This window comes from Euprymna scolopes, chromosome 43, assembly GCF_053919585.1.
Source record: "Euprymna scolopes isolate OS-2025 chromosome 43, ASM5391958v1, whole genome shotgun sequence".
In the NCBI taxonomy this organism is placed as follows: Eukaryota; Metazoa; Mollusca; class Cephalopoda; order Sepiida; family Sepiolidae; genus Euprymna; species Euprymna scolopes.
In genome coordinates, this window is record NC_136524.1 from 22,968,059 (window position 1) to 22,983,743 (window position 15,685).

General features: G+C 33.8%; 1 protein-coding gene across 3 annotated transcripts in view; it reads left to right on the top strand.

Moving 5' to 3' along the window:
• The window catches only part of LOC145268234 (uncharacterized), a 150,057-nt gene that overhangs the window by 84,823 nt on the left and 49,549 nt on the right, over positions 1–15,685 (top strand). For 2 of the 3 annotated variants that reach the window (XM_080123556.1, XM_080123557.1), the window contains exons 4-6: positions 3,759–3,821; positions 7,247–7,386; positions 10,925–10,971. In XM_080123556.1, coding sequence (XP_079979682.1) covers positions 3,759–3,821; positions 7,247–7,386; positions 10,925–10,971 — 250 coding nt within the window. The remainder of the gene's footprint in view (positions 1–3,758; positions 3,822–7,246; positions 7,387–10,924; positions 10,972–15,685) is intronic. The other variant, XM_080123558.1, reaches the window with a different exon arrangement.

Below are 15,685 nucleotides of genomic sequence, written 5' to 3' on the forward strand. Positions count from 1 at the left end.
CAGCACAGATCACTTTTTGTTATGTGGGAATTTAAAAATCTGTATAAGATTCCCAGGCGGGTTGATGTATCCAAGCTGGATGATCTAAGTGTACGTGAAAAATTTTGATCCATAGTTAATTCTACTCTTTTCGATGCATGGGCACATTTTAAAAATATACTCTATGATATAACTGTGGATGTTTTTGGCTTCCGCAAATCTAAACATCAGGATTGGTTTGATGAAAATGATTCTGAAATAACTCAACTCTTAAGTGCTAAAAGTGAGTTGCATCATAAAATCATGCCTCTCATGAAAATCGGTAATCCCTCCAACAGTCACTTAAAGCAAAGAAAAGTCTTCTCCAAAGGCGACTCCACCAATCAGTGGTGGGCTAAACTCGCCAACCAAATCCAGATGGCTTTTGATCGTAAAGACTTCAAACTCATGTACCATTTGCTTAAAAAAGTTTTTGGTCCTCAAACATTATCTACATCTCTCCTACTCTCAAGTGATGGAATTGCCCTTATAAAGGATCCTAACAAGATTCTCCTTCGTTGGACCGAGCATTATTCTTATCTCTTTAACAACCCCTCTAATGTCGATGAGGACGGCATCAATGAATTTTTATCACAACAGAAGCTTATCCATGAAATGTTTGAGTTCCCATCTGAGAATTAAATTAGAGATGCAATCAAGGAAGTGAACGTTGGGAGGCCTCCAGGGCTTGATGGTATTCCTGTGGAAGTCCTCTTACATGAGGGTGATAAGCTTGTTCATGAAATTCTTCATCTTATTACTGATGCCTGGAATGGTGTTCCCAGTCATCAGGACTGGGTTGATGCAATTCTTATATCTTATAGGAGTCTAAGACCGATTGTGAAATTTATCATGGGATAAGTTTGTTGGAAACAGTTGGCAAAGTATTTTCCAAAGTTCTACTTTATAGATTATTAAAGTATATTTGTCCGACTGTCATTCCAGAAAGTCAAAGTGGCTTTTGTCAAGGCAGAGAAACCACGGACATGATGTTCTCTGCCCGGCAGTTGCAGGAGAAATGTACTGAACACTGTGTCCCTCTTTGTCAGGTTTTTGCTGATTTGACTAAGGCATTTGATATGGTGAACAGAAATGCCCTATGGACAATTCTGGGAAAGTTGGGAGCGCCACCTCAATTTCTGTGGTTACATAGGGAGCTACACACTAATATGAAGGCCTGCCTAAACTTCAATGGGTGTCTATCAGACAATGGTATGAAGCAGAGTGATATACCAGCACCTACACTTTTTTCTATTTATTCTGCAACTACGCTTTCCTATGTCTTTAAGGATTGTTTTCTGGGTGTTTATTTGCATTTCAGAACCACAGGTAAAGTCTTTGATCTTCGTCATTTTCAAGCACCTGGTTCGTGACTTGCTCTATGCAAATGATCCTGATCTTATGGCTCATAGTCTTTTGGGCTTACTATTAGCTTTAAGGAGACTAAGGTCATGTTTACATCTCCACCCGGTAGTTTGTATGTGGAACCAAATATTTTTGTCAACAACCAAAGGCGTAACGTGGTTGACACATTCGTGAATCTGGGTAGCACTCTTGCCAAAGATGGAACCCTAGATGCTGAGGTCAACTATAGGATACAGTGTGCCACTAAAGCTTTTGGTAGTTTAGAGAAGCGAGTATGGTGTAACAGAGATATAACCCTTCATACACAGATTAGTGTTTATCAATCTTGTATTTTACCATCTCTGCTTTATGCTTCTGAAATCTGGACATCTTATGGTAGACACATAAAAGTCATGGAGAGAGTGCACCAGAAATTTCTGAGACACATTCTGGGCATCAGGTGAAACTTGTGTCTACCTGATACGGATGTCCTTATGCGAGCTGACGTACCATGTATCGAAAAGTTGCTTATTCACAACCAGATGAGGTGGGCTTGACATTTAACAAGGATGGATGATGAGAGATTGCCAAAGCGTGTTTTATGGTGAAATTTTACAAGGACAGCATCCACAACATAAACAAAGGAAACACTTTAAGTACAACATCAAGGATAATCTTAAAGCTCACGGTATTGACGTGTCTAGTTGGGACAGTGCTTCCAATGATCGTAAAAGGTGGCGCCCTATGGTTTATCATGGTTGTAATAGTTTTGAGAAGAAAAAATATGAGCATGCAAAAATGAAAAATGAAGTGTGATATCTGGAAGAAAAATCTGTCAGATCTGTCAGAGGCTTTTGTGCTTAACCATGTCTGTGATTTATATAGTAAAATGACTTTATCCGGAGCCGGTCTAGCTAGCCACAATGGAAATCAGTCTTTCTTTGACAAGGAAAACACTGCAGAGTACAGATGTTCTATTTGCTTTGTGGTCTGCAAATCAAGTGGAGGTCTGAAGTGTCATGTGAATGTCCACAATAAGGCAGTAACAGTTGGTGTCCATCAGTCTCACTTAAAGTCTGACCTCTGCAACAGCCTGTGTAAGAGCAAGGATGATCTGGAGAGCCACCTTCGGTCCCACAGCTGATAGAAATTGATGCATCTTGATCACATCTCCACATGTATATATGTATATGTGTATAAATGTATATATATAATAAAATAAAATAAAAACAGGTTATAAAACGTATTAAATGAAATAACAAAAACAAAAGAATATTTTAAAAAGTACATAGTAATGGATAAATAATCAACAATAAGGAAAAGGAAAAATGGTCTTCTTCTGTCAAGAAGTGACAGGCATTATATATATATATATATATATATATATATATATATATATTTTTTTTTTTTCTGATTGTATAAATTATATTGCTCTGAATTCTCATTGAGCTAAACCGAGGTTAATATTGGTACAATAATCAATATAATACCATTTAAAAGGTATTAAAATTGATTGTTAAAAAAATCCACATATATATATATATATATATATATATATATATATATATATATATATATATATATATATATATATAGACTTGTTTGTAATATAACGAATTTTACTGGGTTTGTATAATTCAGTAAATTTTCATATACCAATGAATTTTACGCCAAAGAGAGATGACTTAAATTGTAAGCTACAAAATTATCATATTTCATAATTGAGCATTCATATACTGTATTAACAAAACCAAGACTTCAAAAAAAGAATTGATAGCAACAAAAAGTGTATTTCATTGTTAGTTACAATTGTTTCAAGACTAATTGGGCAAATTCAAACATTATATATATATATATATATATATATATATATATATATATATATATATATATATATATATTCTTGGAAGTGTTTCAACCTTTAATATTTAAAAAAAACTTTTAAAAAATTTGAATCCCAAGTGCTTTGTTGTACAATTCCTTTGTTTATAAATTAAGTGATTGCTTGCAATCCCTATATTAATTTGGTTTAACGAATTTATGCTGGTTGTAATATTATTTTATGGATCATCAGTTATTCACCATGAAAAACTATTTTGGGAATTTAAAAACAAAACAGTATTTTATACTGTGGCACCCTAGCTGTGTTGATCAAACACTACCTCCCTTAAGAATTCAGAATGAAAATGTTCTTGATATTAGATCTAGTATTTTGCTTTAATTTAATTTTGGCAAATCTTTTCATGTTACAAAAAAAAAAAAACGTTCTCTTTACTCGTCTTGTTTATTTTTTGTCCAAGAAAAAAGTTTTTTGTTATTTACAAGCTATTCTATTTTCGTTTGGACGAATCCATTTTAACATTGTTTTTTTTTTTTTAATTTATAAAACTTTGCAGATGATTCCTTAAAACATTTCTTGGATACATTTATGAGAAAATTTTCAGAAAAACCTTTGTCAGGTAAGTCAAGCTTAAAATGTATTTATTTTATTATAATGTGATACTATCAGTATTCCCTACCTCCTCCCCCAAGTTTTTTTTGGGGGGGAGGGTGGAAAAGAAGAAGAAAAAGAAGTATGACAAAGAAAATGGGAAACCGGTTTATCGACAGAACAGTGGATAGGAAATTGTTCACAAAGGCGCACAAAAGGAAGCTGGCATAGGATTGTTAATCAAAATGTTGCAGTGAATGGGAACTAAACAACCAGGTATATATTTAAAGTTGTTTTACAGGAAACGGAATACACCTTACTGGAGCCTGATCGTCACAACTGGTGAATTTCAAAAATGCAATCTGTACATAAGGACACTTTAGAAGAATTAATTTTAGAGTATTGATTAATGGCCTTCTTTCTGGCAGCAGTTTTGAAACAATGCTTCAGATGCGAATGATTTTTCATATGATCAGAAAGTTGGATTCTTGGTAAATCTCCAGACTTTTCTGCAGAGAATTTGAAGTTTTACCAAAATAGAATTTTCATTTGATTCTAACTTGTCTTCCTGAATTACAGCAGATAAACCTTTTAATACCAAAACAATTTGTGCATTTTTTTCAAATGTCTGTAATAAACAAGAATTGACATTTTTTAGATGCGTTCATTGAATTTTCACGTTTTAAAATGAAAATGCTATTTCAAATTGACATGTGACGTACAAAATATACTTCAAATTGAGGTAAGACAAACAAAAAAATATTTCAAAGTGAAGTGTGACAGAATAAAAATGCTATTATTTTAAACTTGGAAAAAAAGTCAAAGAAATGTGTGGAATGTCTCAGACTGCTTTGGGACCATCCTGCACGAATTGAGCATCAGTTTTTGAGTGGCATAAGAGATTTAAGGAAGGCAGGGAGTCTCTGAGAGATGTTGAGATGTGTGGGAGAAGTAAGGAAGTCAGAATACCAGAGCTGATTGGTCAAATAAAGAATTTCATGGATAAGGACTGTCATGTGTATAGAGACATTAGATGCACAGTTTGATGTCAGTGTGGGAACTGTACATACAATTATTCATGAGAAACTGAAGATGTGGAAGATTTGCACCAAACTTGTCCCAAGGGTGCTCAGAGAAGATCAGAAAGAAAGTCGTTGTCATGACAATAGGAAGATGGTCAAGCTGATCAATTCAGATCTCGCAGTTCTTGATGCTCTAGCGACCTGCAATGAAAGCTGGATCTTGTGCTATGATCCAGATTTAGAGTTCCAAGTCAAAGCATCCTGGCTCTCCCAGACCTAAGAAGGCCAGACAGATCAAATCCACCCAGAAACTTATGATGATTCCTTTTTTTGACAGCATGGACATGATCTACATGCACTGGATTCCCACTGGACAGACAGTCAACAAGGAATACTATATTGAGGTGTTAAGGGAGTTTAGAAAGATATTTTGTTGGAAGAGGCCAGCACTCTTCAAATCAGGTCAGTGGCATTTCAACCAGGACAATGCATCAGTCTACAACTCCCTCCTTGTCACAAACTATCAATAAAAGTGCGCATACAAAAATAATTCTGGAAACTCATTGAAGGCACATAGTATGTACTAATTTTAAAAGAAAATGCTGACATTACACAGACTAAGCAGAGAAGAAAGAGGGGTTGGGAGAAAGATAAAGTAACGGATACAGAGATAGAAAGATAAAAGTCTTTAATAGAAATAAGTAATATTTTTGCTCCATGCAACGCAAGGTATCTCTGCTAGAAACCATGTATAGCTTGAAACTACATTGCTCAAATTGTTGAATAAATGATTCATTTGAATTAAACGGGTGAAATAATATCATGGAACCATGTTCAGGTCGGACAACCATAAAAAGGAAATACATCACAAACTTATACTATTAGAAAATATACATATTTGACCTTATATATTTTCTCACTGCATTGCACATTGTACTATATATATATGCCTTTCATTTTGTCTCAAGAAACAATGGATACTGCCTATAAGAGTGTCTGCGTGTGTAATTGTGAAGCAAGAGTTGCGCAATCCTCCACCACAGCTCTCCTGAGTTGGCACGATCTGAATCCAATGGGAAGGAGAAGTCCAAGATGACTGGAAACAATGCAGAGATAAGCAGAGAGCACATACAGTACCTGGAATTCCCAAATGATCACCCATTTTAGTACCGACCAGGTTCAACATTGTTTAACTTTGGTCATCTAACATTTCATCAAAGTGTGTACACATTATCATGGGTTGGTTGGTTGTTTTTGTTTTACGGCATATCAACCCTTTTCGGGTTATTTAATGCCGAATCCAAAGATTTTGAAGAAAAATTTTTAATAGAATATATTTGTTGTTTTCAAATCAGTTTCTATTTAACCCATGGTTGGGATCCTAACATGTACTACCACTCCGGGTCAGAGTGGACCTGGGAGCAATGGTAATTAAAGGCTGGCTCCACACTCCCCAAAACCTGCAAGCTGGGGCCTCACCACTGGATATAGTTTAAGGTCATATCCAGGACCACATTATCATGGGGATTGTGTCCATGCTGTACATCCATGAAACAAAAATACAATGTTTATAACTTGAAAATTATAAAACTTAAAAAGGAGAATGAAAATATTAATAACGATTTAGTGCTTATGCAGAATAAGGACAGTGCTATCATCAGATTTTTCTGGGCAGTTTATATAAAATGACAGGACGTACCGAATGAAAGTTTGTGATATTTTGTGATACATATTTTTGTGATAGTTTGTGATACATATTTTTGTGATAGTTTGTGATACATATTTTTGTGATAGTTTGTGATACATATTTTTGTGATAGTTTGTGATACATATTTTTGTGATAGTTTGTGATACATATTTTTGTTTGCTATCAGTTGTTTGTTATTACAAAAATAAATATTTATTCATGAAACTTACCTTAAAACGGGTGATTTTTTTTTGTTTTGATTTGAATTAAATTTTTTTTAAGTTTTGTAAAAATTGTCTAATAATTATTCATTGAGTTTTTTTTTTCGTAATGACAAAAATTGTTTTAATTTTTTCAATTAATTTTTCATAGAATTATCTTCATAATAACAGAAATAATATTGATTTTACTGAAACAATTGGCCAGCATTTGCAAGCAAAAAACACAAATCATGAAATTCCATGCTACACATTCTGATGTTTTATGCAAATGTTATGGCCCTGTTTATGGGGTCTCACTATTAAAGTGAAAGAGTCCTGGGGTTCACTGTAAGCAATTAAACTATGTGTGTGCTCTCTGCTCGATGGCAGAAATGTCTGGCTTACATAGTGCCAGACGAATCCATACTATCATGGATATAGGGGCATTAACTAACACAGAACAGTAAAGAGTGCAGTCCTTATTCTGTATACATGCCAATTCTCGTACTAAAAAAATACTAAAACAATTTTTGCATCTTTACAGACTCAACTAGAATTTCTAAATGCGAACCAAAGAATAAAACTGAAATTAAAAGAGAAAAATTTCTAAGAATGCCATTTGATGCAAACCCAAGTCTTTTAGCAAAAATAAAGATGAAGAATTTAATGAACACAATGAATAAGGTAAGAAAACTCATTTAATATTTTAAAATATTATGTTTTTTGCTGTTGAAGTCCCTGCGTTACATTACCTTGTTCTTTTTGACTGACTAGAATTATGGGCTCTACAGATTTAGTCCAGGTTACAGCTTAGGACGAGACAGGTCTAGATCTCCCAGAAAAAAAAATTACGAAAGAGAGAAGAAAAACAAAGTAATCTCAACTCAAAACAGAGCTACAAAGATCGTTCACAAACTAAAGCCACCTATTCTTTTTTATATTCAGAAAGTTGAAGAGCTACAAAGACGGGAGTGGTACTAATAAAACAAGCAATCTTTTATGCTTTAAAATTTATTTTTCTACATAGTCACCACCATTCTCAATGCACTTTTGCCAGCGATGAATGATGGCTGTGCATGGCTGTCTGAAACGCACTTTCTCATATGAGAGTCGTTCCAAAAGTAAAAAGGTGGTTTGGCAATTTGTAATATTTTCAATAACAAAATAAACTTCTTTATACAGGGTGATTCTTTTTAGAAGCAGCAAACTTTCAATTGACAATTCTATTTTCTTTAATAGCAGATTTGGCAACTATCGGTTATTTTTAGTTCGGCTTGGTTTGGCAATTCATCATGAAGAGACTGACACCTGAGCAAATGATACGATCAATTTACTGAGAGAAACATTTGATGAATGATTAATTTCACAAACTGGACCTATCAACTGGCCACTGTATTCATATGATTTAATCCCATTAAATTATTTTTTTGAGGATATGTAACGTTCCATGTCTACACTAATAAACCAGACATAATAGACCACTTGGAAGCCAGCATTTCATGTGTTATTGCCAAAATAAAACCTAATTTAATGTGAACATTGGACCTCTATATTATGCCATATACGAGCGAGCCAAATAAATCACATATCTGTATGATAAAAATATTTTTCTATGATTTATTTTAATTTAAAATACACTGCCTCTAAAAAACACCCTATAAATATGTGCAGCATGTTTATACATACTCTTTTTATTGTTTTCATTGTTGTTGCTTTATCTAGTGTTTGCTGTATAAATAAGCTCCTTTTTATAAAGAAAGAATACACAAGGAGACGTTTGCTGAGTTTTCCTCAAGGTTTTATTTGGAGAGAATGGACTCAGGAGAAAGCGACTAATGCTAGTTTCAATAATTATTTACTTCTTAACTTTTTAACTTACTGAAATGAGTGATGTACCCGAACAGAGAACATATAAGTAAACATTTCACTTAGATTATCGAGTTGTCTACATTATTGGTGTTGTCTAAATCGCTCAACTTCCGCAGAGAGACTAAAGTGAAATCCTTTGTTTTTCTCATATCAAAAACATTATGCCATCGTTCAACTGTTTTGTCTACCATTTGACCTGTTGCCTTCTACCTCAACTTTGTTATCTGTTTCTGAGAACGATCCTGTTTGCAGATTAAAGTTATCATGACATGCACTAAACGTGACCCTTGTCAAAGTTCACACTAGCTAACTTAATCACTACTGACATAGGGTCCCTAATATGTAGCAAATCTAAAAGGATGATCTCTTCTCTTCCCTATAACTCTTTTCTCACAGAAGAGGCGTTTCTAATTTTTCTCTATTTTATTATTTCCACAAAAGGCAGTCAATTATACTCCAATGCTTCCTTATGAGACATTCACAGCAATAACTCATTTTCTTACCACGACTGAAAATACTATTTTTGTGTCATTGCATGATACCAGTCATCATTGTTGAAAAATATAACAGAAAAAAAAAATTATAGTTTAATTCTTTATTCATTTGTAATCAGTTTGTAATCTTTTTTAGACAGTAGCACCAAATCGGCAATTATATATACTAGTGATGGGACAATACCAAAATTTTTCCCAATTCTGATACAATTACCGATTCTGTTTTAAATTCCCGATTTTGATACAATTACTCATTCCAATTCCGATTTTTTTTATAAATCACTAAATATTTCTCTATAGAGTTGTTTTTCATTAGATTACCATAAAAACCAATGTGATATGTTTTTGTGAACGTAAAAAAGCACTCATGTGAGTGATCTATACATTTTAATTATGTTTGTAGTTTAAAATCCATATATATTAGCTATTAGTAACATTTATGGAACATTAAGTTTTAAATAAAAACAAACCAAATAATAAACAATTACAAGAATCGTTTCTGGCATTGGAAAGTAAGCACACATTTTTTTTTTTTTTGATTCCAATACCTTAAAAACTTCTGGTTTTCTCAATTCCCAATTCCAATTCCCAACACTAATATATACCCAATTTTTAACATCCCAAGTGGAAGCGGGCATTATGAGCACTTAAGATGTCTGCTCTGTTTCAAGGCTCGTTTATGAAAGGAACTGTTTGAGCTCTCAGTTTTCACTTGTGGCCTGAGACTTACTCAAATTCTCATCCCTCAAAATACGATATGTTATAAAAAAGCAATACAAGCCTAAACCTAAACGTAGATTCCATGAATAAAGCTTCTTTCTTAGAAGTGCATGCATGTGGAACTGTCTTCCGTTTTCCTGCTTTCCAGCTGACTACAATCTGATTGCCTTTAAGTCCAACATAAACAAGTTCCACAAGTTAACAAATTTACCAAATTTCCATGACTAACGATTACTATATTGTCCAATTGCCTACTGTACACTCTTTAACCCTTATCCTCGCATGGCCTCTGGGCCTTGATAAGTGGTGATGCCTATGTAAAAAAAAAAAAAAAAAAAAAAAAAAGACTTCCTGGCAACATTTGGTAGATATGGCTAGTATGTTTATATAGGCAGCAAAGGTTGAGGATATGTATTGTTTGAAGAGAATCGATATAAGAATGGCGCAATGAATATTAATCTAAGTCTTAAAGACAGGCTTAGCTTTAAACGAATCAGATTGCATCAGGGTAGTATAGGTAGATGTATGCAGAAGAGCAGACAAATGATTTGGTCATATTGCAAGAATAGGTAAGAGTTCTTGGGTTAGTAGATGTATACCATTAGAGTTATCATGGTCAGTTAACAGGGGAATGCCAAAGAAAACAAAAAGTGATATGTATGCATTTGAGAGAAAGAAAAATAAAGACCTGGCCAGAGATAGCTTAGTTTGTAAATCAGTTTTTAAAACAAATGTTGAACCAAAAATGATGATGATTGGGTTAATAGATGGAGAGCTATTGAGATAGTTGGGTGGGTTTTCAAGGAAGGTGAAGGAAAACATGGAAGGAAGTGATAAGGATGGACTTGAGAGAAAGAGGGATAAATGAAGACTTGGCCAGAGATTAGTTTATTTAGAAGTCAATTTTTAAAAGTCATCCAACGCATGCCAGCATGTAAAGCAGACATTAAATATGATGATGTTTTAGTATTGCTAGTGTTTCCATAGAAGTAATATATCTTTAAGATAAGCAACCTTAAAAAGATTTTAAATTAATTATTTTCAATGCATTTTCTCTTAGAGATTTTATCTTCATCTTTTGTTGTTGCACACACTTTTTTTTTTTTAATATCATTTTTAGTTGTATTTTATCTTTTTAGGCTGCAACTGTAAGAATTCACAGTCCAAATAAATGTATAAGATGCAAGTAAGTTCCATTGAATCTTGTATACAATATGCACCCTAAAAATGTCATTCTATTTTGTTGTATTTATCGAATGAGTTGCAGATGGTAAAATTCAACTTTTAAAGCCGTTCCATTTGTTTGCTGTTTTTATGTAACCTTCATGAATAACCGTTAAATTGTTTCAGAATTTTGGAAATGAGGGTTGATAATTAGTATTATTTGGGCTGCTGTTCTCATTGTCTTGGGTGTTATTTTCGCAACATTTTGGCTGATGTAATCTCTGACCTTCTTTAAGTTCATCTTGTCAAACTTAAGGAATCTTTATGTTGAACTCAACGAATCTGTACAGAATCTAGAACTGAACCCTTTATTCAATTCTCTATAAAAATATATATGAAGGTATGACGCCAATGATTTCGATGATCTTATTTATAACTACAGTTAGGACAATCAACCAATGAGAAGCCTCCGACCGCATTATAAAAATATTGAATTTTGGATTCAATTCAGTTCGCTGTCAACCTCCGTCTTGAAACAGCTGAACTGTGACTACATTGATTCTTCACCACCATTCTTGCTATTAAGAATTATTCAACACTTGAGATCATGACTACATTGATTCTAGGCCAATTTGATTTACTACCGTCATCTTTGTTCAACATAATATCTCAACACTCAACAGTTATTCAAAGGTTTCCTTTGTTCTGGAGTAGTAGTAACTGTGAGGGTCTGTTTTATGGATTGAACAGAATACCTGGTAACCTACAAAACGGCTCAAGAAGATGCCTAATGCATCCGAGGTTCATAGACCAAAATTCCACCCACAAATATACACACATACATACATACATACATGAACATACACACATACATACACACATTCACACACATGCATATACACATGCACACATATGCAAATACACACATGTATACACATACATATACATGCATACATGCACATACACACAACACACATACACATACATCCTCATCAGATAACAACAATGGAACATATATGACTATAGCGTATATTTAATTACTGTGATTGGGAATAAGATGTTTGTGTGAAATTTGAAATATTGAAAAGTACATAAGAAATTCTGGCATCTAAATTAGTTTATCTTTATCACCCCTGATTATAAATATAAGCATCCAAATATATGTGGTCTTACCCACTTCACGTGCCAAAAATATTGCAATAGAAGTAATTGCATACATTATGATCATCCAATATACAGGGGTAGTTCCAAAAGTAAAGCCTCCTATTTTTTAACCTCAAAAAGTTAAACAGCTACAAAGATGGGAGTGATGCTATCAGAACGAGTGACTTTTTCTGCTCCAGAATTTATTTTTCTACATAGTTACCACCATTCTCAATTCAATTTTGCCAGGAATTCAATGATGCATCATTGCTTCTGATGCACGTCCATGACAGGTTGTTTTCTTAGAGTATCACCTCGTCAATATCTGCAACAGAGAAACGAAACTTTCAGGTCATTGATGCATAAGTTTGTAGTGAAGCCAAGACTACTATTTCTCCATTACATGTCTCTTTGTCTCTACTCTTCTCTTTCCCCCTTCTTTCCTTCCTTCCTTCCTCCTGTCCTCAAAAATGTGACCAGAGGTTGTAACCAATCAGGACGGAGAACAGTTCTGGTTGGAAAGACAAAAAGATATACAAAAAGTTTTGGAAGCAAAAAAGACGGAGACGCGAGTAGTTCCAGAGTCAGAGGACATAAATGAAAATCACAAACTTTCTATAACCCGATACTACTTGTACGATGAAATGAATATAAAACCGTTTCGTTTGGAAGTTCCTTTGTTTCTTTATTATTATTCCTAGGTTGGTTTCTACTCCCGTCTTATTAATTTCGATGACTCCCCAAAAGGGGGACTTGCCGAAATGGTGATCTACCCAACAAGAATTACATTATGGTAAGCGCCATAAGCTCAGCCATCATGACACTGCCCTCTGATCCGTTTGGACAGAATAAAAAAATAAGAAGCATTACTTTTGGACCGCCCCCTCATAATATAATATTAGCTATTAAATAACTATGTTATCATTAGGGCTGTGACAACAGCATATTCTTTTCATTCTTTTGACTCTCAGGTACGTATCCAACACAGTAGACACACTTAATCAACCGAGAACCACATCCGTCTATATAAAAACATTAACGGATATATACTCAAGAGTCAAAACAATGAAAAGAATATGCTGCTGTCACAGCCCTAGTTATCATTGCGCTAAAGAATAGTACACTGTGCTAATAGTTTTGACAAATTTGATAGACCTAACAAGTGTTATTTTTGGGACACCTTTATACATGCAGGTTCCTATCCTATGAGTTACACAAAAATATTTTCTTCAAGAAAAAAATTAAAATGAAATATCATCCTAAGAAGTAATATTATCTGTGAATTTTTCTTGATGCATAATTCATGTTGACACACTGGTTCTTGTCAGATCATCAATGTTAAGCAACAATGAGCCTGGTCAGTATTAAATGGGTGACCATTTAGAAATTCCAGATGCTGTATGTGCTTTCTGCTAATCTCAGCATTGTTTACAGTCGTTTAGCACTTCTCTTTTTCACTGGACTCAAGCAGTGCCGATTCAGTCGAGGTGTGGCTGGTGATTGCGCAACCCTTGCCTCACAATTACACACACAGCTACTCTTACAGAGGGTATCCATTGTCTGTCAAGACTGAACTGAGGCATCTCTCTTGATGTTTGGAGTTATTACAATTATGTGATAAGATTATTGTAATGTTGCTTTTAATCATAACGATGATGACGATGATGAGGTCTTTAAAACACGTTGATAAAGTTTCTGAATCTTTGAGATGAGGATTGATAATTTGTAGGATGATAAATAATCCGAATAATATGAATCTTACTGCTGAAGATGATGACAATGATGTATTTGTGAAACACGATGACATTGTCTTCATAAGCATGCTGTTAATAATATTATTGATGATGATGATGATGATGATGATGATGATGATGATGTACTTTTAAACATGCTGCTAATGATGATGATGTCTGTAATAATGCTGCTGCTGATAATGATGATGCCGTCATCTTTATAAGCAAACTAGTGATGATGATAATGTCTTTGTAATCGCGTTTCTAAAGATAACACTGGTCAACAACAAATTTGTTGTCTGCGTTTTTTCGGCAAATTGAGTATGAATCTGATGCGCTAAATCAAAAAATCACATTCGTTTTGCTCAATCTGGTCTAGTTTTTTTTTTTTTAGTTACGCCATTTTTTACAGATTTTTTTATATGTACATCTGTTTAGAGAATTTTAGAAGAATTTGGTAGGGGGTAAAATGCCATTTAAAAGAATTTGGTAAGGGGTAAAATGATTTTTTTTTTTTCTTAAAAACATATTTAGGATGATATGTGTTGACAAAAATCATAATGCCACAAAATGTAATCGATTTTGTCACATGATCTTTTTTTTTTAAATAAACTTAGCCCAAAAACTTGACCTGATGGAGAGAAACTTATGGTATTTTCTGATTGAACAGTGCAAAAATACACTAAATCAGTTGCAGAATTTCGACAATATTCAAAAAATTTAAAAAATGTTGCCCAGTATTATGTTTATTACTCATAATGATGATGATCATCATCATGATCATGATGATCATCATGATCATGATCACAATGTGTCTAAACATGCTGGTAACTATGATGATGTTTTTGGAACCATGTTGCTGCTATCTTTATATTTATGCAGGGTGACCCAAAAAAAAACAAAAGCTTAATCGAGGTCATCTAGAACATATGCTGTAGAACGGCGAAAAAAAGGCCAAAGACCCTAATGTTTTGATGTGATGTTTTGAATATAATAAACTAGTTATGACCAAAGTTTCATTTCATTCAGACAAAACGCTAAGAAACGGGGCCTAATTAGAGTTGGGGCCCGTTTATTTTTTTTTGGGGGGGGGGTCACCCTGTAATAGTGATTATATCTTTGTAACTGTGATGAAGCTGTTTCTGTAAACATGTTGATGATAATGTCTTTGTAAATGTGACGCTAATGATGCTGTTTATTTTATAAATATGCTGATTGTGTCTTTGTAATTATGATGATGCTGATGATAATAATGTCTGTAATCATGATGCTCATCATCATGATGTCTTTGTAATCATACCGATGATGATTGTTTTGTAATAATGATGATGCTGATGCTGATTAAGATACCTTTGTAATAATGATGATGCTGATGTCTTTGTAATCAAGATGATGATGATGATGATGTCTTTGTAATGGTGATGCTGATGTTGATGTATTTGTAATCATGATGCTGATGATGGTGTCTTTATAATCATGATGATGCTGACGATGATGTCTTTGTGATTATGATGATGCTGAGGATAATGTTTTTGCAATCATGATGAACCTGATGTCTTTGTAATTATGCTGTTGATTTTGTAATCAGATGATAATGATGATGTCTTTATAATCATGATGATGCTGATGATTATGTCTATGTAATCATGATGATGGTGATGATGTCTTTGTAATGATGGCAACGATGATGATGTCTTTGTAATCATCATGATGCTGATGATTATTTCTTTGTAACCTTGATGATGATGCTGATGATGATGTCTTTGTCATTATGATGATGATGATGATGATGATGTCTTTTTAACCTTTATGATAATGCTGATGATGTCTTTGTAATGATGATGATGATGATGATTATTT